The following is a 21,890-nucleotide window of genomic DNA, read 5'->3' on the forward strand; positions in this document are numbered from 1 at the left end:
GGTGGCTGCTGTCCTCATTGTGGTGAAAGATTTTCTTTGTGCTAGAGAAGCAATTCCATATAGAGGAGAAAACACATCTCAGTGCTGGGCTATGAGGTGTGGTTACAGGGAGAAAAACTGCTCATCACAGCCCATGAGCGTTCGTTGTCTGAACTCTGAACTGTAAAGTGTTTTACAGGCACTTTCAGGACCAGCTCCAGCCACCAGTCACTTCTCTAAGGCTTCTGAGCCCATTTCCCTAACACTGGTTTAAAATCCAGCAGCGTGCAAGTTGTTCATGAGATCAGCAAGGCATGACAGTACTGCTTCCTCCTGCCCCTGCAAGTGCTGGACACCAACTCCAGCACAGACCATGTGGACAATTCAAATTATTCCCTTCAGCTTGGACCCTTACTAAGAGTAAAGCATCTGTGAGTGCTGAAGAGGCAGAGCTCTGCCATTACTGCTAATTGAGCTGTGTGCAATAATCAACGTGCTACAGCAAACATGCTTCACTGTCACAGCGTGCAGCTCAACACAAACCCCCTCCAGTGCTCAGCAGCAGGAAGAAGGTGTGCATAACCCACAGCAGAGCTGCAGCTCCTTCCTTCAGCTAAACAGCAGAGACTCACTGCACAGAGAGCAAGCACAGGGAAGAAACTGAGGAATCAAGGGGGTTTCTACATGAATGCACAGCTTTAGAATTCTCTATGGACTGTCATCAAATAATTCAGGATAAAAAAGGGAGTTCTATACTCAGCCAGGCATCGTCACCATTCATTGCTGAAGGACACGTCAAGCTACAAACAGTGTGCTGCTGCTCCCAACTGATCCCTGCCATCAGCTCCATCTTCACACACAAACGTCTCAAACTTCAGAGCAGATTTCAACATTCATTTTATTAACAAAGTGCAAACAGTTTTAAACTATGAGTTGTACAGCACTTACACTGTGGAACACTCATACAAACATGACCATCAGTAGTCAGACGAGACGAGGACAACTATCAGATACAGTAACTCATGCTTTTAAACTAATCAGTTATTCGGCTTCCATCATAGCTTCACGAGTAGTTTAGCAGCTTAAAATGCAACGCACGGCGGCAGAAAGTTTGGCAATGAGTTCAGGTTGGTCCACATCACAGACTGAGGGAAACAACTTCTGTGCCCACGACTTCAGCCACCTCCACCCGCTGCAGCGCAGGGAGGCAGCGCTCTCACACCAGCCATTCATACCCCTTACAGAGAGGACATTCAGATGTAGGCATTATTCCAGTGACAGCAGAACACATCCTGGAATACAGGAACGGGGCTCCAGCACCTTCTGGATATCATTACAGAGCATCTGGAGCTGGCGGAGCCAGCAGGAATGCAGCCTTTACAACGAGGCCTTCAAAGGTTGTTTTGCCCCAGTAACGGACTTAAGATGACTGCAGATGAACCACACAATGGTATTTGACAGAACGGAGTGCACACACAGCCATGAACAACAGCCTTGGACTAAGCTCCAGTGAATAAATGTACGTCTTCCCAGCGAGTCTTCAGGCCCCAACGCAGTCCTCTATCTGGTGCAAAGAAAGCCAGCATTCAGTGACACCCTTGTGACAGGGCACTCCTAAGGCTTCAACAGGCACAGCACAGCCTGACAATCCAAAAAGCTACACTACATTCCAAAACCCAACCAGAGCCTATTGGCCATTACATAAGCACGCTCAACTCAGCTGCTCCCCCTGTAGCACCACATCATTTCTAAGGACTGCCTTAAAAACACAGATAGTTGAACAGCCCTGAGGAGGCGGGTCAGCCACACATCCCCCTGTGGCAGGCTGTGCAAACACCCATCTGTCTGCTGGAAATAAAAGAGGAATGTTTCCTTTAATCTCTGCAGCTCCAAGAGCAGCAGGAAAAGGTGCATCCCTGGGCTACAGCCACCCCAGAAGCCAGCTAAGGCAAACAGTTAGAAATACCTGGTGGTGTCTTCTCCATTAACAAAGCTGAGGTCATCAGGACCAGCTTGATCACCCCCTGGGAACACTGAGCACCGCTCTGAAGCTGAAAACAAACCAACCAACATTTGTTACCTTCATCAGGTGAGCAACTGGAACAGAGCGAGTTCACTTTCCATCAGCTGCAAACACTGCTGTATTGTATGTACTTAATCAGCAACGCTGCCGTACCCGATGGCTTTGACACTGCATTAGGGCTGCCAGGGGGTTTAAATTAAAGATCACTTCAGTCAAACACAGATATGAGCGATGCTTTGATTATTCTGATGAGCTGTCACATTTTAGAGCCTGCTGTAGACATACAGCAAAGCAGTAAACCAATTACTTAAATGAGCTGTTAGGTCATCCTGCTAATGCAGTGCACAATGCTTATTCAGGCCAAAAGCCAGCTTCATCCAGCATCAGATGTCACCTTAGAGCTTTTAATTTCATCAGAAGGTTAAAGCTTTTCAGAGAAACATCAGTGCCATTTTAAAAACTCATCTCAAGTGCTCACAGCACACTCCTGCCAATTAAGATGCAAATTCATGTCTAAGGCAGTGGTTACGTCCCTGAAGTTGCAGCCTACTTAGTGTCAGTGCTGGTACATAGGGAGCTCCAATTCAGCTATGGGTTTTCCAACGCTTCCCCAATGGGAGACTCACCTAAGCTGACATTTCAAGGCTACGAAGAGTTCCCCTCTGCTGTTTTGATCTGCTTTTAATTAGGATCCCAAGAGAGGAGATCTAAATCTTATTGGCTCTTACTTGTGCTCAATACCTCCACAGGTACCACCAATAATCTTCGCTTCAATAGCAGCCTACATTAACTGATGCACCCACAGCAGCATCTGGGAAGGTTTGCTCACACAGCCCATTTACCTTCACTTGAGGACTGCACAGAGAAGGCATGGTTAAACCCCTCCGATGTGGAGTTGGCATCCTCCTGCTCTTCGTTTTCTGTGTCACATTCAATGTCACTGTCACTGCTCATTCCTGGCAGGAGATGAAGGACGTGCTTCTGACATGACCCACCTGCCAAAGAAATAAAACAAATCAAACAAAAGCAAAAACAACAGCAGTAAGGTCTCTATACCTAAAGCATTTGAGTTTCTCAGATGTAAGAGTTATCGGATACCAAGGGCTGGAGGAAGAAAGAAAGAGCACATTCAGAAGTGACTGCATTTACTGACAGGACAGCAGGGAACAGCTTTGGAACCAGCCTAGTTTTTCTGTGCAGCAAAACTGGAGAGGAGCAGTTCCAACATGTCACCAGCTGAGTGCAGACTCGGGTTCCTTCCTGTCTGAGCTGCACTGCCTACAAGTAGGACAGACAATAAAGGTGGCTTTTCAACAGCTAACAAGCACTGCAACCATCTGCTCGGCTACACCAAGCAGGCTGGTCAAGCAGCAATACTCTGTTACAAGCTCTTCCTACAAAAGGGAACCACAGCTCTCAATAGTCAAGGTAGCTTATTTTGTTTTACCAGAGCATGAGAGCACATTGATTATCAGCCAAAGACCTCCACCTCCCTTTCAAACCATTTCAGGGGTGACCAAAGGAGTTTGCTTTGCTCTTCTACTTCTCCAGAGTTGATACTCAAGAGAAAACAAGCATTAACTGAGATGCCAACTCCACTGTAGTTTTTCCTCTGAAAGGAAAAAAAAAAAGTAACATTTGTCTCCTGGTGTTTTTAACAATGAAGTCTTTTAGTTTTTAAAACATTTTCCTGTTAAGACTCTCTGCTATTATAGGAGAACTGCAGGAGCACATCGTGATCACGCTGCAGTGACTAAGAGCAGAAATTCAGTTTTGTCACTGAGAGACCTTCTGCAAATGCCAACTCCCACACAATATTGCACACTGCAGATAGAGATGGATGCTGGCACCTTAATATAGGCTTTGTGCTACAATTCAGTCATTGAAATTCAAATTAGTGCAGGGGTGGAAGGCAGGAGAGTTTTAGCAAGATGAGAAAAAAAAACTCTTCTACGTGGACTTTCAAAAAGAATGCCAATAATACTTTTTTCCAGCATGGAAAAGATGCAGGAAGGGAGTGGGGGAAAAGTTTCCTCTGGGTCTCTAAGGAAACCAGATTATGTACCACAACACCCAGTACAGTTGGGCTGCTGAAGGAGGGATTCCAGTGCAAATGTGGAGGTAGTTACCACTGTGGTGTGTCCCTGAAAGCAGGAGACTTTAAAGCCAAGGTCACTGACCACTGGTTTAACTAGATAAGTTGTTATTTTCAAGGTCATGATAAAAACCAGCACAGCAAGAGACCATGAGGTACATTGAGAGGTAAAGAGGCAGGTCCAGAGAAGCAGAAGGCACCTTGTCACAATATCTGCTAGATCTTTACATTCATGCTGTAACGTAATATCACTATTCATGGACAGCAGTGGCAAGAGATACTCCCCTCTCATTTAGATTTATACCACAGTTGCTAAACGCTACAGCAAAGTTCAGCAGCCACGGAAACAGCTGCTGTTTTTTCCTCCTTTCCCCTTCAAGCTACTTCCATTACAGAAATAAATGATCACAGATCGGAAGCATTGTAGCACCGCATCCACCCTTCACAACATCCAGGTTACCTTCCTCTGGTCCTGCTGAAGCACCCTCAGGAAGCACACCCTGCAGCTCACCAGGTTCAGAGCCTTCATCCAAACTACCCAACTGCGTCCCCTCCGTGCGATATCCTTTAGAATTTGATCTGAAAGAATTCAGGAGACAGACAGAAATCCACATTAGGAACCTGGCTTTCATACAGCTCTGGATAAAAAACCAAACAGCTCCTTTCGGTGCCACACATCTTGTTCAACTCATCAAGTTGTATCCACTTCCAGCTCTGACTAATTTCAAAGTACTTAAGAATTTCAAAAAACCCCTCAAGGTTTAAGGTGAAAATGTATTAAAAAAGTGATTTTTTTTCCCCTGTTGTTACGTAGAATAAAATGTAAGTACTCCATTGCACTCGGCTTAGTTACACAACAGTTATTATGAAACTGCTGAGAAAGTCACAGTGAAGAATTTTCTCTGAAGAAACCTGAAGTGGAAACCTTCAGAGAGATGATATTATGGCAAGGAACAGAGGGACAGGAGACGGTGCCCACCTTGCAAATCAAAGCAGCAGACTACATCAACGGCTGATCAGAATGAAAGAGAAGAAAAGTACAACTTGTGCTCAGGTTACTGAGCCAAAAATTGATACCCATATGGAAACACAGCCACCAATTAGGCTTGGAAGTAATTCCTCTTCTGTGTTACAAGCACCTCATTTCAGCAGATTCGTATTTTTTTCCTCACAGATCAAGGGAAAGGAGAAAAGAAAGGACAAGATGAAGGAGGGAACACACAATTCCTTACCCCAGAGCACCAGCTTTTCTGGTCTTCTCCACAGCAGCATTTAAGCCAGAAGCTCCCACATCAGAATCTGACCCTTCACAAGGCCTTTCCTCTGGCTTAGGCAGTGCCTCGGAAGCATTACTGCTGACCAGGGGCCTGGGACAGTGATGGCGACTGCTTGACTTTGAACTCCCAACTCCACCTGAAAAAAGAAGGAGAAATGCTCAAAGCACAGCACACTTTAAAAAGAATAAATCCAGTCATTTTATATCACTGGTGCATTTCCAGACGTGTACAAGCACATCCTCCACTCCAACCTTATGCTTTCTAAGCATCGCACAAGATGCACGTACCGTCTGTGCATGCTCTGACCACACACACAGTCTCTGTTTCCCCATCTCATGCAGTTAAAGTTCACTTTCTAGTAACACAGACACTCTCTTCACTATTTTTCCCAGCTACAGATGCAAGATTGTTTGGCAGCAGCAAAGCAGCCACTCATGTTGTGGATGAGGCTGCACTCAGGCACAGCAGCACCCACAGCAGACCACTATCAGAGCTCTGTGCTGGTACAGCAGCATTAATTAGGCTTGCAAACAGATCGAGCAGAGTTTCAGGCAAACTTCAGTTACAACATCCACTTCTGTACAACAGATACAACACACCTCACAGTACAGAGGACCTTGCTTACCTTCACAAGTTTGCCCGTCCCCCTTTAACCGAAGATTATCCCCACAGTCCATAGCTCTTCGTAGAGACAGACTCCCTGCTGCTCCAGAGCGAATAGGTTTGGGTGAGTTACTCTTCTTACCCGCAGCTGCAAACACAGTAGAAGTATTTAACCAGATTGCCTGCAGCATTCTGTGCTCATTTTAAGGAAGTTAATGACCAATGAGACTAACATGGAGCTTAACTACCCATCGTGCACACAACTCCTCCACCCTTCCTGTCAAAAGACATAGGACAGAGAAAAGCTTAAGTAAGTTGGGAGCTTCCAGCCCCCAAGCTGGAAGGTAAGAAGGCGAACTAAAATCACCTCTGTTTCACCTCTGCTGTTTGTGACTTCTCAGATTCACTGTTCTCTGAGCTTGTGGCAGTGCTGCAGGAACTTATCTAAGTGTAGGAATGGAGGAGTGATAACTGGAACAGCAAAATACCAAGTTCTGCTGTCACCATGTTTCAATGCAAGTCATAAGATTGCTCCTATTTCACAGAGCATCCATGTCCCAACTCCCTCCGTGAGTACTTACAACTCCTTATGTAACAACTGGTCACTGAAGACTTGGTCAGCAGCTCCATTCCTATTTCTTGCAGCTTGCTGCAGCTGTCTGTTCCACAGGCAGCTAAAGCACCTTGCTCAATGGAGAAGAAGTTGGGCTGCCCATCGCATGAGCCAGCATTGCTGCTCCTTACTTCTGAGAGTTGGTTTTTTACATCAGACATTTTGCTTCGTACTTCAGCCATCTGAGTTTTAAGTCTCTTCAGCATCTTCAAGTCAGGCGGCACACGCCACATCGCCTGGTGCCTCCGCAGGTCTCGATCCTTTAAGGAGTACGATGATGCTTTACCAAAGAGAAGAGTTGAAGAACAACAGGTAAGTAAAACTGTCCTCAGATAAAAATGGACGTTATTTTTAATAGCCGTAAGAATTCTACCTTTTGCCCTGCTGTAAATACAAGGGATAAGATGCTTTCTTTCATACTCCTACAGCACTTTAATTTAGGATGCTGGTATTACACAACCAAGGGACAACAGATTTCTATCTGCCTGAGGAAGGGCATAGACCTTGCTCTTTAAAAAGAGCAGGAGCTCTGATACCATGGCATAAATTCTGATGATAGCTGAGCTCCCTTATACTGCCAGATAAGCTTGAGTTCATGAGCCCGGCTGCCAGTTAAAATGTCAAATTTGTTACGTGTTTTCTATAAAGCGTGTTAAGAGCTCGTCTAAGATTCCCATCCCACCACCACCTCACATTACCACATAAAAATCAAAGAAATCTGGAACTAGGGGAGAAATTCCCTTAAGTACATAAAATTGTGCCAAAGAGCCAATACCTGAGAAAATCTGCATGCTGCTTACACAGAAATCGATCAGCTTTGATGTCTGTTTGAAGTGCTGTAAGTTCTATAACTGTTTTATTGCAAATTCAGCTCTTCAGAGTTTTTAAAAACCTTCAACTTAAAAAGTGAGGCTCAGCAAACTCCAAATGTAACAGCAGCTTTCTCTTATTTGCATGACTTGTATAAGACTTGGGAACAGCCAAACCATACATGTACCTCAGCAGCGGGTAACTCCAGCTGCAGCCAGTAGCTTAAGATGATCAAGAACCCATTAAATACAAAAGATGAGCCTGATCTTGCCTAAGTATTACAGCCCAAAATGCAGCATCTTCTCAATTTGAGCTGTTGGTTTTCATCATTCTCCTGCTTGAGCTTATGTCTCTTTTGCCCCCCAATTGCTTTTTACAGTTTTCCAGTTCAAAGTGCCTTTCTCATATAGAAGTAGATTCCAGGATTTACCTCCTCATTCACATACTGTGCTCCCATCCCAGTACTCTCAACCACTAAACGTACAAACTGTGTGAAGCAAGAGCTGTAACTGCGTTTCTCAGCAGATAGCTGTTTTGAGTTGTTTCGTCTTCCAGTGCTAACCCCTTCTATAAGAGGGCCTTTCATTCATCTCCCACAGCGGCTTTGAAATGAACTGCATGAAATGCATCACTACAATGTTACTACACAAAACAGCCAGCCAGATCAGTCACATCCCCCAAGACAAGACAAGACAATACTCCCTGATAAACACTTCTGTTTTCAGTTGAGTCATACAGCGTTCTCATGCTGAGGTCACCCATCAAGACAAAGAACGTGTTAAGATGCAGCATACTGATGAGCACAGATGAGGATATGAAAGTTTAGCTATCAGGGAAAACAACGGCCCTTCATTCTCTTTTTCCCTGTCCACAAACCTACTTCTAACTCTGGCACTGCATTCTCAAGAGACACTTCCAGTTTGGAATGAAATTGAGATCTGATGTACAGTTACCTCTGTTCTGTAGAAGAGAGGCAGGTGGACGTGGCTGGAGGCCCCAGAGGTTCTCCATACCATTTCTGTCTTTCAGATCCAACAGGTGGATTAAAATCAAGGGATCAATATCAAGTAAACTGCTGCTAGCTGCTGAGCCCAGGGCGCTTCCTCCTCGCCTTGAAGGTCTTCCACTTGCACTGGTGTAGCCATGGCTGGTACCTAAGGAAGAGTTATGAGGAAATAGCATGCATTTAAATGACAAGAGTTGGAAAGTTCATGTAGATGAGGCATAAAAGCATTCTAAGAAGTGTAACAAATATCAGTATTATTTCATGGATTTATGTTCTGAAAGCAGTCAGATGTACTTCAATAGTCTTTAAGCAAAGTGCCACCACAGGAAAGGAAGGGAGGGGAAAAAAAAAAGTGTTTGGCTCATATCTTCCATGTAAATCTCTTAATAAATAGATTGAATAGATCAATTAACAAATCAAAGAGCATTTATTCTCAAGGCACGCACATAAACTTCCTACTTTTTTCACCCTTCCCATTAGATTTATCTGCAGCGTTTCTGGTGAACATTTGTTCTGATCAGGTCATCTCTATGGCTATCTCCACCATATATAAATACACACATATTCAACATTTCAGTCTTATTAGCCTATGGCTCACAGTTTGTGTGATAATAATCTCCAGAAGGCTCGAGATCTTAGAACACCTATTTTAACAATTTCAATCTCTTTCTTCTTGACTCTTAAGATTATTCACTCCCTTCCACGTAGCTGAGATTTCATAGTGCACAAAAACCTGGAGTGATGCATCACACGTTCAGAGGCCACACAGATACGAGTAAAAAGGAAATGCTTTCCAATTTCATTTTCTTGAAATTGAAGGGTTTTCTGAGAGGCACCAAAGTCCCCCTCCTAACTTCACATCCTTTTAAACATCTCTGGATTTCCCCCTGCCCCTTTTATCTTTATTTGAACCAAACCACTGAGATGTTTCTGCTACGCTGCAATAATCAGAACAAACTGCATGATGCAGCACTTCCAAAAATAGCAATGCCTGCAGAACACACAGTTTGACGTCGCTTCCAAAAAGAACAGAGGAAGAAGTCCAGCAGTGCTTTGCCTACATAGGAATTCTGAAGGCTATTTTTCATACCTGACGCCCCAGGAGCGGCAGCAGCAGCTGCTGCATCTTCCATGAGATCTCCTTCTTCCAACTCCATATTATTACTGTATTCCACATCGTTTTCTCCAGACCTTAAGAGAAGATTGGGGAGAAAATGGCAGAATATAGTTATTGGATTCTGGCTGCTCCTGTTAAACACGATGGCACATACCACTAAGAAAAGCACAAAGCACCATGAAGCTCCTGCACTCTGAGCTACACACAGAGTGTATTAATAAAACAACAGACTCCCTAACAAGGAGCCTAAAAGTTTCACACAAATCCAGACTGTAAAATCTCATCCTGTAAACTTTTGTATCCGTACGCATTACAACACATTCTCACGTTTTAATGAATGTTCTCAGATTTGACATTAGTGTGTCAGCTAAGAAAATTAAGCCCTCTGCTTTTCAGTAACTACCTGTCCTTATTAACACTCCTACTGCATCACTTTCTAATACCAAGCTCTATTTCATTGTGACATAGATCAGTGTAGAAACAAATTCCTTACTGTTTTGTCAGAGAATCTTTACAGACTACCAAAGGTAGAAACACCACAAAAGCAAAGGAAGAGACCAGAAAGTAAAGAACCAGTGCCTGAAAATTCTTTGTTTAACATCAACTCTATCAGCTTATGTTACTTCCAGTACAGGAAACATCCCTTATGTTGCACTGACTCCCAAATGCACTGTAACAGTGATATTGCAAATGAATTTTTACTGCTTGGGAAACACAAGGTGATTATCTGGGACTTGAAGTTACTCACATAGTCTCTTCATCGATGTCATTCTCTTCAGTGTTGCTAGTGGCTGTGGAACTAGCTGAAGAGCTACTGCCATCAAGATGGTTCACCTCATCTTCTCCAGCAAGATCTACATCCAGATCACCATCAGAGAGTTCGTGCTACAGAACAAAGAGAAACACTTAACTCGGACCTCACTGCTTCTGCCAAAAGCTACAAACCCAAACCTTCTCCCCACAGAGGTGTCACACTGGAACGTAGAAGTTGGGAGAGTCTGAAAGCACAGTCAGAGCTACATTTTTTAGCTGCAATTGGGAAACCTCCTTACAGTGGGATCAAGTAGCTCTGTTCCACAACATCACGTAAGATACCTCTTGCTAACTGTCAAACACACTGTCTCCTATTTCCACAAAGAGATTAAGTCTCATTTACAATTCAGAACTTCACAAAAGTTCCTACTGCTCATCTATTATAAAAGGCTACATAAAAGAAGGTAAAATAAAGACTGCTCCTACACTGAGGTCTTCATGCTGGATCTTCTCTTCATCCTCTTCCTTGTTATCTCGCGCTGACCCCGGAGCAGTAACATTCTCAAGCAGTGCCACAGTGCTTGGTCCAGACTTCTTTGATCTCGTTTCTGGTCCATCGTCATTCTGGGGACTGAGGTGAGTGTCTGGAGGTGAAATACCTCGTGACTTCTGAGTCCGGGAAAGTTCAATTGTGAGCCTCTTAATTAGGGAGACAGACAGAAACACACACAGAAGATAACAATGGAGCAGCACCATTGAATCAAGTCCTTCTGGTTTATACAAATGTCATCAAAACACAGCATGTGTATCTATCCAAGTCAAAAAATGCCAAATACAAGCTTCATAACCTAAACCAGTGAATTATTAGGCAATACAAGGTGTTTTTGTATTGATACACATCCAACTTACTTCTTTGAGGTTATTGATTTCTTGGATATAACTTGTCTGAGCAGCTTCCAGCTGAGCAATATACCAGTGTTGGTCCCGACACTTCTGGAAAAAGGTTGGTGAGCGCACCTGGAACCTTCAAAGCAATATTTGAGAAGTTTCATTTTTCTGACAGTCTGACCAGCCCTGTGTAAGAACATTGGATGACCTGAAATGTCATCTCACAGACATCCTGCAAGGGCAGCTCAGCCCACAGCAGAAGGGATGGAACTATGATTCTTATGAAATAATAGCAGAACCCCCCCACACACAACATCTTTCTTACCTTAGGATCACAGTGTCATTTTGTCTGTTTAAGTAGCCTTCGTTGGCTAACAAGTCTAGACGAAAGAATCTGTTGTAACCCCAGCACTCTCCAACTTCAAAATCAGAGGCAAACTCCCTAATGATGTTTTTAGTGGGATCGTTGGTGGACTGGTGAACCATTTCTACGCGGTACTCATACCTATGCATAGGAAGATCACAAGGTAAAGACCAAAACAAAGGGGTCAGAACTGCTGAATGCACCAAGCAAAAGCAAACTGCCCTTTCTGAGAAGCCAGCGTGTCCACCCAGAAAGGTGACTCACTTGTAAAACGTTACTGGGGAAAGAAGGCAGAAGCGGGGAGTAAACCACGTCTGAATGCCAGGAGACAGATACTCCCATTAGGTGTTTAGCCAGTTTGCTTCCTTCCTTGAGCAAGCCACTGAGTAACAGCCTGAAAACATCTTCAGGCTCAACAGCCAGCAGGAATCTCACCTTTCAGCACTGACTTCACCAGTCGCATGCAACACTACAGGACCTGAGGCTGCTCTTTTCCAAACCCTTCAGATGCTTTAGCAATAAAAAAATAACAAACCCACCAACAAAAAAAGCACAACAACATCAAAAGTCACCGCTGCTCTCAGAGGAGGTTTGCTTACTTGGATGTCTCTGGCAAGCCAGCTGACAGCTCCAAGAACACAGACAGGTAGTAGCCCCGTACGACTCCATTTCCATCCTTGAAAAAGTATAAAGAAATAAGTTGATTAAAACCAAAACCAGATAAAACGCACCTCTACGCACTCCTGAAGGTTCAGGAAGTAGTTTCAGGAAACAGTTTCAATCAGATTGCCAGTAGTAGTCCATTGCATACACTACAGCTTTCATCTTTTTAGTCTTCTGTGACCTAGAACTCCGCCTGTAACTTGAGCCAAGTGAAGAGTTCACATCTGGAAGTGCATGAACACCTTATTTGTATCAGAGCTTTAGTTATTCTATTAATAATTAGGAGTTCACTTAAGTGGTGGATTGAATAGACAAGCAGTTGTCAGTGTACTAGAAAACAATTCACATCAATGAAAAAGCAGTAAAAAGCAGCTCCAAATCTACACATCCGTTTCTAACTGTGCTGTTTCCCCTCTAACTCTCAAGATGAAAACAGCTCAGGTTAAATATCAGTTCCAAAGTACTTTATGTAAAGCTGTATTTCAAAGCCGCTTCATTTTTGAAGGAAGGGTCATTTTTATTTCAGAAGAACAAACAAAGTGAAGAAGTTATATCAGTTCACAGAGAATGTGTCTGAATCACCAGAAAAAAACATTACGACAGAACTTGTTTTACACTCATTACAATCGAGAACAAAGAACGGCTCAACTTCAACCCTCTGGATTGAAGAAGTGATTCAACTCACCGTTTGAAAATCAGTTTTAAAGCCTTTCCACAGCACACCTCACATAGACAATCCTTAATGTGCATCACCCTGAAGACTTACACAGCAGCCCACCTATGTACTGCTACAATACAATGCTGTGCAGACACATTAACCAGACTGAGTTCACTAAGAACATTCAGCAAAGGATATCTGGAGGCAGAGAGGGAACACCCCACTGGCTCATGATTAATTCTGCAGCCTTATGTTCCTCCCCTCCCCCATCTTTCTACCTATGTCTCTCAAAGAGAAATTGATATTTCAGTCAGAAGCAAATGCATGTCACTTAGGGAGTTTGGGTGTGATAACAATTTTAGTTGAAAATGTAACTCACTGGGTAAACTTTTAACCTCCAACACAGTCCTGACACTTCAAGAGGTGGGCTGTAAACAGGATCTGCTCGCTGTCGCAAAGTACTATTGAGAGAGGAGAAAAAACATTTGCTATTGGGACAAAGCAAAACCCTCCATGCACTGCTCAAACATTTGCACTCTGTAGGTCCATCCTTCTTGCTGTACAGTCGTGTAGCAGCATGAGGCCACGCGTAACATTAAGTGTTCTTAAGAATACATGCATTCCTTGCAAAATGATCCAATCTTCTGTATAAAGTACAATAAGTATCTCATCTTTATCACGGAAAATCCTTCCCAATTTCCAATTTAGCTACAGGTTATAACTGCTGCTCACCTGGGAAATCACATCTTGACCAAGTTTGTCAGATGCAACAGCCTTCAATGAAGACTATTTGGTGTTTAATAAAATATCACACGTGAACAGAAGAAACAGAAAATGGCTCTTAGGAGTCACAGAAATATCATAAGATCCGTTCTTACCTAAAGTTTTCCAATACAAAAGTAGTTGAGTCATAGGCTGGAACCAATTCACTGGGAGGAGAAAAATACATGAGAATACACTGAATGAGGCAAGATTAAAAATCCCAACTTTCTGAATCTTCAGAAGCCCTTGAGATCCCTCAGCTCACCAGAGCCACTGATGTTCACCAGGACCCCACCAGGTTCATTCAGCACTTCTGAAAACTCCATTTATAAACCACCCTCCCCAGGTGATAACACACAAAATTGACTATTTCATGTTATGAGGAAAAAGCAGCTGAAAGTATTTGAAGATAGACATGAGACTTTGCCCCATTACATGCAACACCTAATAATCTCTCAATAGATTGAATTTAGCTTAAAATTCACTGCTAGTTCTAGGAGCATGCAGCTGTTGCTGTTAAGTATAAAACTGAAATGTTTCTGCTTCAAGAACACGGGACACCTCATTGGAAAATGAATCATCAGCTTTAAGTTCACCTTAGAGAGATCTTTATATTTTTTTCAGAAGACACTTCAGGACAATGAAACCATTGCAACCTGACACTGCATTTAAAAGCAGCCCAGATTGATTCGAGGAATTCTTCTCACATTTCTCATGCTTGCAGTTTTATGGGGATGATTTATTTGCAGCCAGATATCTTGAATTCTGCAACCTCCTCAGAGCCCAGCACTAAGAGCATTCTCTTTACAAAGGAGTGTTAGGAAGTGATTTTGTCTAAATATTCTGAATTAAGGTGACCTGCAGAGGCATCTCATGAGAGCCTTGCAATTATACACTGAACCACCCTATTAATTAGAGAAAAAGGACAAACCAGTAAGCTAAGTGTAAAAGGGAAAAAAATAATCTAGTCAGCTGGAACCCACTGTTCATAGTCCCCAGAAGGGATACAGACTTATGACAAAGGTCCTGCAGGAACAGAAAATCTATGTGAGGTATATGCTGCTATGGGAAGGCACACAGTCAGATATTTTTGGTGTATAAACTTGGACACAAACTGCATCAGGGACATCAAGTTCAACAGCAAGAAATGAAAGGAACCATGCTACCAGATTACTCACATGGCAAAGTATGAGTCCCTTTCACCAGAGGTGGTCATCAGGGAATCCCTCCAAAACCAACCTAACCATCAGGATTTCATCACCCTTGCTTTTAAACCACACATAAAATACAGTCATGCCCTCCTGCTCTTGTTTTACATAAGGCCTATACACATCAACATACACCCTACCTCCCAAACTCACTACAAGGACCTCCTCCATACAGCTGAAATCTGTTTCATGGGACATAGGATGTTCTCCTCTAATTATTTTGTAACTAGCAAATCAGTTATAAGACACCTGTCATGTTCAAACTGCAACAGGGAGGAAAAGCAACACTTACCTTGTGAAGTCAGGAGGAACAGGAGTAGTGACAAACGAGGCCATAGGTTTCCGGTGAACCTGCTGGAACATCATCAGGATCTCTGAACTCTTGGATATCAGCTCACTCTTACTGCACGACCGTAACTACCAGGGAACACAGAAAGAAGGATGCTGACAACAGCTGCTGAGCGCTGTGGGTTTTAAACAAATAGCTCTATCAATTAATACTTGAAAAATAAGCCAAAAAGAAAGAAGGTCAACTGAAGAACTACCCATGTGGTTATACACACAAGTGTTACACTTCAGCTGTTCTCATAATCACCTGATGTTCTACTTCTTGAAGCAGAGATTCCAGAAGTTCAGTTTCTTGGGTAAGAGATGTCTTCTGACCTGTTTAAAGAAAGGAAGACCTGTTTAAAAACAAGATGACACACTCCCAAGGTTGATTGAGAAAGCATTTTAGAAGCAAGCCTACGTTTTTAATTAGAGCTGTAGCAATGAACTCATTTGAGGTTAAGACAATATTGAAACATTCTCGGTGTCCCAGAAATGGCAGGTTTGTTGTTTAAGGGCACTTCTTTGAACAGGAAAAAAAAGCAGGACTGACTTCACTGCATTTGCTTTCCTCCAGAAATCTCTCTTATATTAGCAGACATTTTGCAAGTCCACTTTCTCCACACTTTGATGATTGTTTTCATTAAAAACAACAATAAAAAGAGCAGCCAAACAATGTTTAAATGCATTCATAAACTTCAATTAGCATGAAGAATGGGACAAGGAAGAACAAAAACCCTCTGTCACGTTTCTGTTTTTCTCTCATGGGGATTTACTTTGTCCCCATCACACTTGAAATGTCTGAAGCACACTTGGTAATCCTTAGGAAAAAAGGGGTTACCCAGACAAAATGTTAATCTGTACATGCAAATAACCAAGGCGTTCTGCCACAACGCTAAGACTGATCCTCAAACCACACACCTTAAAGCAGGCCTTATGACACAGATACAGGACCAACAACGTATCTATTTGTTTGCTCTGATGTAAGGGTTGTGTATCCTGCAAGACTGAGTTCATATGTGTAACATTTTGAGACTGGTATCTCAGAGAGCTGTCATCTCCAGTATGTACTGCTATCTATGAACTCAGGTGACCAGCCTCCAGTCAGCAAAAAGCATTAGAAACTAAACTAGTAACTCTGCTTCCAGATGCCATACTCTTCACTTGCAGACTGCCCATACACACAGCTCTGAATGGCTGCTTAGCAGGAAACAATAAAGACTTCAAGTTCTTCCAATTACAGTAAGAGGAGACACCATAACAAAGATTCCTCTCTTGGCTAACACCAGTGATCATGGTAACGTCACTGTGAGAAAAAGCACCAAATATCTTCCAACTAAGCTTTAGTATTCTCTGAGCTATTTATTATACAGGAGTTTGAAATGAACAAAACAAGCTACCTCCAGCAACTCAGGGCTGCAATGCAGTAACTACAACATTAAATACAACTGCTACTGTAGGTAGTTTTCTGTCCGTTTCCAGCTTAACCCCATTAAATGGCACGAAGCAGCCATGATCCCAGGCTATGAAAGTTCCTCAGCAGATTTACACATTTTGAATACATCACTCCCAATTCGTACCCACCCATCAATGTTATAAGCTTATTCTTCAGCTGTGTGTCCAGCCGGGCAATCATCATCTCCACCGCGTTCCTGATCTCCCGAACCCGTTCATCCTTTGCACTACGCACTGCCTCCACGTTCCTCTCCTAAAAGAGAAAAACAACAAAAACCCCATGCACAAAGATGGAGTGCTCACACTTCTGTACATTTCACTCATTTATACAACCCCAGAGATCATACAGTGATCTCCCAGACCCCAGAGATCATAAGTCCATAAAATGGGCTGGGTTGGAAGGGGCACTAAAGGACACCTCGTTCCAACCCTCCTGCCATGGAGTGGGCTGCCACACATTATATATGCAAGGACGCTTTCTAGAGCCTCTTCCAGCCTTTTCCTATGAGAAAAAGTAAAAATCCTGGTCTTAATGATTGAGTTCCATGTATTGAATAAGAAAACAGGAATGTGTTTTTAGATGAGCTGCATTACAGGTTATTCCTGTTGCCGAACTAAGTACTTCATTATGATGTTATAAATATCCCTCAGCTCTCATTGAACACATAAGTGTGCCCTCTGGTGGGTGACCAACAACAAACCTGAGCAACATCTTCTCAAAGGAAGAGGAATAAGATCTGCCAGAACAAAGCACTCACATACTGGTTTGGCACAGTAGTGAAAATCTCTCTGTATAGAGATTCATGTTTACTTTCACACAATCAACTGTGCACAGGTACCAAAACTATCTGTGAGCATATGAAATAGTGCACTACTTCATTATCCTCTGACAATGGTACACTGCAGGAAAACATGGTATCATTTTGAGTCAATTTCTTACCACTTCTTGCACTAAACTGATCAGTTCCATGAGTCTCCTCCTAAGCTTCGCCACTTCTTCATTTACTTTTGTGACGTGTTGTTCGTATATTTCTGCCAGTGGCTTAAAAGTATGTCCTCCATGCTGTTCAAAATGATAATAAATAAATCAAGAGAGGAGAAGAGAACATCATTTTAACTTCAGTCTGCTCCTATTAAATTATTGACAGAAGGGAGGAAAGCCTCCTCGTGTATCACTCGTTCTGGACAAGCTCCAAAGCAGACAGCAAGTTGCAAGTCTGCCCTTTGCTTCCCTTCATAAGAAGTCATGAATTTGGCTTTCATAACATCCAAACTTCCCGTCAAGAATTGTTTGAAGTCCTCCAAAACTAAACTGCTTTCTTCACTGGGTAGCCCTAACAAGTCAAATAGAGATGGAAGGTTTACTACTACTAAAACACCCTTCCCAAACAAGAGCAGCAGGCTGTTAAAGCAGCATTCAACCACCTATATTCCAAAGTGTTACAGCAGCCTCTCCCTGAAATATTCCACTGAGAGGATAATAAACTGTGATAGACTGCAATGCTGATACATACTACCCAGAATGCATTACTTAAATACTGAGAAAGATTTTTCCTTGGCCCATAAAATCATAGAATTACCCAGGATGAAAAAGACCTTGAAGATCATCAAGTCCAACCGCAGCCCAACCAGAACCCTAACTCTAAAAACCCTACACTAAATCATATCCCTGAGTACCACATCCAAACGGCTCTTAAACACAACCAGGGATGGCGATTCAACCACCTCCCTGGGGAGCCTATTCCAGTACCTAACTACCCTTTCTGTAAACAAGTTCTTCCTAATATCCAACCTAAACTTGCCCTGGCACAACTTGAGGCCAAAATTCCTCCCCACCACCTACTGTTTGTCCACGACATCCTGAAACTCCTTGTTATTTTAGCTTCCTTGTTATTTTAGCTTCTTTTTAGCAGAAATTCACCTTGCTTCTCTAATTAGAAACACAAGAGATTACCCTTCAAAACCCTTCAAAAACATCCACGTTATGTTGTAAAAGCACACACAGCTATAGCACTGACATGCTAACAGCCAAATCAAGCTCCATAGCTTCCCTGCTTCCTCAGCCTGCGGCTGGACACGATGCTGGCAGCTCCTCACTGCAGCAATGTGCTGCATTCCAGCAGGCTGCTCTTACCATTCCTCCCCAGAGCGCACACTGGTGGCAGATGCACTTCTTACAGGTCCAGCAGAACACACTGAGCTTTTCATGATGATTTTCACACCTCAAATAAAACAGAAAAACAACATATCAACCATGGAGGGTACACATCATAAAGCCCAGAGCTCCAGTAGAGCATAAAGCATTAGCATAGATTTGCAAGAACAGTCAACAAAAATCTATTGTAAAGTAAACATCCTTAGTATTGTCAGGAAGGATTCCACAGAGAGAGAGTGTAGTCATCAAACCAGATTTAAGCCCAGCAGGTGGAGATTACTGCCACTGAATCAAGGTCAGTTCTATGCACAAGCACAGCCCAGGCAAACCTCCACCGTGTCTCTCCCTGCTCCTCCACCAAGCTTCAGGAATTGGAGAAGAAGGCACAGAACACACATTTAGTCTCTGCCCATTTTTCAATGCTTCTTCTCACATTTTCTCTCATGTAAGCTCTACTCATCCAAATGAGAAATTACAGAATTTAGGAGTTTTGTGTGCTATTGCAACAGAAATGAACTCCACCTTTCAGAGAGAACACTGATTACATCCATTAAGCAGTGGCACCATTCAGCTTTTCAATCAGACAACTAAGTTTGTTCCCTGACTTAAAATAAGAACACGATGAAACTCATTCCCATGCAGCAAACTGCAAACCCTTCACATGAGGAATGCTCTATTTACTTGTCTTTCTCGTTTTCTTCGTGCTTTGTGAGATTGCACAGTTGAAGGGTATCCAGCTGCTGCGTGACCTCCTCTGCCCAGCGACAGTTGACAAGCTCCCGGAGCTGCAGTGGGGCTCTGCAAGAAGCATTGCTAAGAGTTACAGCAAGAACTGTGCTCTGGGAGCTAGAAAAGCACAATGAGATGAGATCAGTTCGCCAAGTCCACGTCACTCAAAAAGTCAACAGTTGTTTCAGAAATACAGCAGTGCAATTGAAGCTGACTTGTTCTTACTGGAGGAAGGAAGATCAAACCAGCCCACAGCTATGCAGGGACACCAGAACTACCATTATGTTCAGGTATTCCTGGGTAACACTGGGAAAATACTTCATTTCTCAGCACTTCAATTCCGCCCATTATTCAGCTGTGCCTCTGTGAACACCTCCATAAAACACAGAAATACCACCTTATGAGCCTTTCTATTTAAACTATCGATTAAATACCTTAAAAGCTGAATATGAACTTCTGCAAAAATGACTGGCTGTTTTCTCAAACACCTCCCCTTCTTTAAGGGAAAATACCCCCCACCTTCCATTCACACAGGTAACACATTCCTGGCATTCAGAATCCCTTACCTACAATGAGGGCACTGAGCTCTTTGTTCTGTCAGCCAACGCTGGGGAGGAAAAAGGAAAAATATTGAAGAAACAGCAGGGAAAGAACTGCAAGCAAGAACAATCTGTTGTTATTTACGAGTTAATTCTTCCCATTAATTTTCTACTTTCCCTTCTGTAGAGATTGGAAATTGAAGCATTCAACCACTTGTTACAAAAGGAACTGCTGTCTGTGTCATAGAAACAGCTGCAGTCCTCGAATCTATCTGGTTCAAATGAAGGCAGGAATTCTGCAGCACCCAATGATCCAGCAGAAGCCGCATACAGACCTGGTGCAGGTTCCCAGAGCTACGGGCCAACAAACATATTGCAGCAAATAGATACCTCAAAGACCAGCTTACAAACAACTTATTTCCCCCTACTGGCCCACAAGTTGGACACCTACAGGCCAACAATCAAACCAATCACAGAATCACAGAATGACCCGGGTTGGAAGGGACCTCAAGGATCATGTAGTTCCAACCCCCTGCCTGGCAGGGCCACCAAACATACACCTTTACTAGATCAGGTTGCCCAGGAGACGCCATAGATCCCCATTGAGACCCCACAGACCCAATAGATCCCCATAGAGACCCCATAGACCCCATTGAGACCCCACAGACCCCATAGACCCCATAGAGACCCCATAGATCAGGTTGCCCATGGCCCTGTCCAACCTGGCCTTGAACACCTCCAAGGACGGGGCATCCACAACCTCCCTGTGCAGCCTGTTCCAGGGCCTCACCACTCTCCTAGTGAAGAACTTCCCCCTGACATCCAACCTAAATCTTCCCTCTTTTAACTTAAAACCATTTCCCCGTGTCCTGCTATTGTCAGCCCTTTCCAAGAGTTTACTCCCCTCCTGGGAGTAAGTTCCCTTCAGGTATTTAAAGGCTGCAATGAGGACCACTGGGGACCCTGTGGATGTTTCTCCTCCAGAAAGCTCCACACAAAGACAGACAGTTGAGGAACGAACATTGAAGGAAGGGTCACAACGCAGCTGTTCCTTAATAGGTCCTCGCACAGCCCCTGCAGTGAGGGCTGCTGAGCACAACACGCTGCTGGGAGCACTGCGCAGTGACACCGAGTGCTCACAGCACAAGGAGGGCCAGAAGGAACACACTGCATTGCCAAGAGCAGTTCCGAGCTGATAGAGTCGCAGCAGTTAGTGATAAGGAGGAGCACACTCACCCGAATGCAGCTGAAGCAGCACAGCTTGGAGCAGTGCGGGCACAGCCGCGCATCGCGCAGCTTCTCCATACAAATAAAACATCGGAACACTTCGGCGATGCTCTGGAAAAGGGCAGATCGGGGTTGTTGTCACCGCCTGCTTCACACACACACACACACAATTCACACACGCACAACGCCCAGCTCAGCAAACGCAGCGCCAGGCCCCGCACACCTCACAGCCGTGTAACGATGGGATCGTTCCTTGCACACACACACACACACACACACACCTGGGCCGCGCCCCTGAGGAAGCGCAACCGCCGCCCGCCGCTCAGCGCTCACCTCCACGCTCTGCTCGTCCATGGCCGCGGTTCTCCCGGAGGGACCGGGCTCCCCCCGCCGCTTTGCAGACCGCAGGGCCCTCGAGGGGCACAAGGCATAAGCGTGGAGCGCTCGGAGCGCTACGAGCCGCCGCCGCCAAGCAGCGCAACGCCGCCCCTCGCCCGGCCGGCCGCAGCCATAGTGGCGGCGATGGGGAGGAGCCGGCCGGCAACGAGCCCGCCCTGCGCAACGCACTGCGCACGCGCGGAGGGGCCGCGGGGCGGGATGAGGTGGAGGCGGGAACGGAGGGAACGGCCGCGGGGAGGC

The 21,890-nt window shown here is 44.1% G+C and overlaps 1 protein-coding gene across 1 annotated transcript; it reads right to left on the minus strand.

Moving 5' to 3' along the window:
* Positions 1-852: 852 nt before the first annotated feature.
* On the minus strand, positions 853-21,798 carry TRIM37 (tripartite motif containing 37). Its single transcript, XM_015880614.2, has 25 exons — positions 21,585-21,798; positions 21,261-21,362; positions 20,052-20,092; positions 19,438-19,554; positions 18,736-18,823; positions 17,542-17,664; positions 16,731-16,854; positions 15,415-15,482; positions 15,112-15,236; positions 13,728-13,778; positions 13,229-13,310; positions 12,128-12,204; positions 11,490-11,669; positions 11,186-11,300; positions 10,763-10,975; positions 10,272-10,408; positions 9,497-9,597; positions 8,354-8,554; positions 6,559-6,870; positions 6,000-6,125; positions 5,330-5,510; positions 4,558-4,676; positions 2,845-2,997; positions 1,946-2,030; positions 853-1,543 (listed from the first exon to the last, which is right to left on the minus strand). The coding sequence occupies exons 1-25, from the start codon at positions 21,603-21,605 to the stop codon at positions 1,540-1,542; spliced, it is 2,946 nt and encodes a 981-aa protein (XP_015736100.1). The 5' UTR covers positions 21,606-21,798; the 3' UTR covers positions 853-1,539.
* Between the last annotated feature and the right edge of the window lie 92 nt (positions 21,799-21,890).

Source organism: Coturnix japonica, chromosome 19 (assembly GCF_001577835.2).
Source record: "Coturnix japonica isolate 7356 chromosome 19, Coturnix japonica 2.1, whole genome shotgun sequence".
NCBI lineage: Eukaryota > Metazoa > Chordata > Aves > Galliformes > Phasianidae > Coturnix > Coturnix japonica.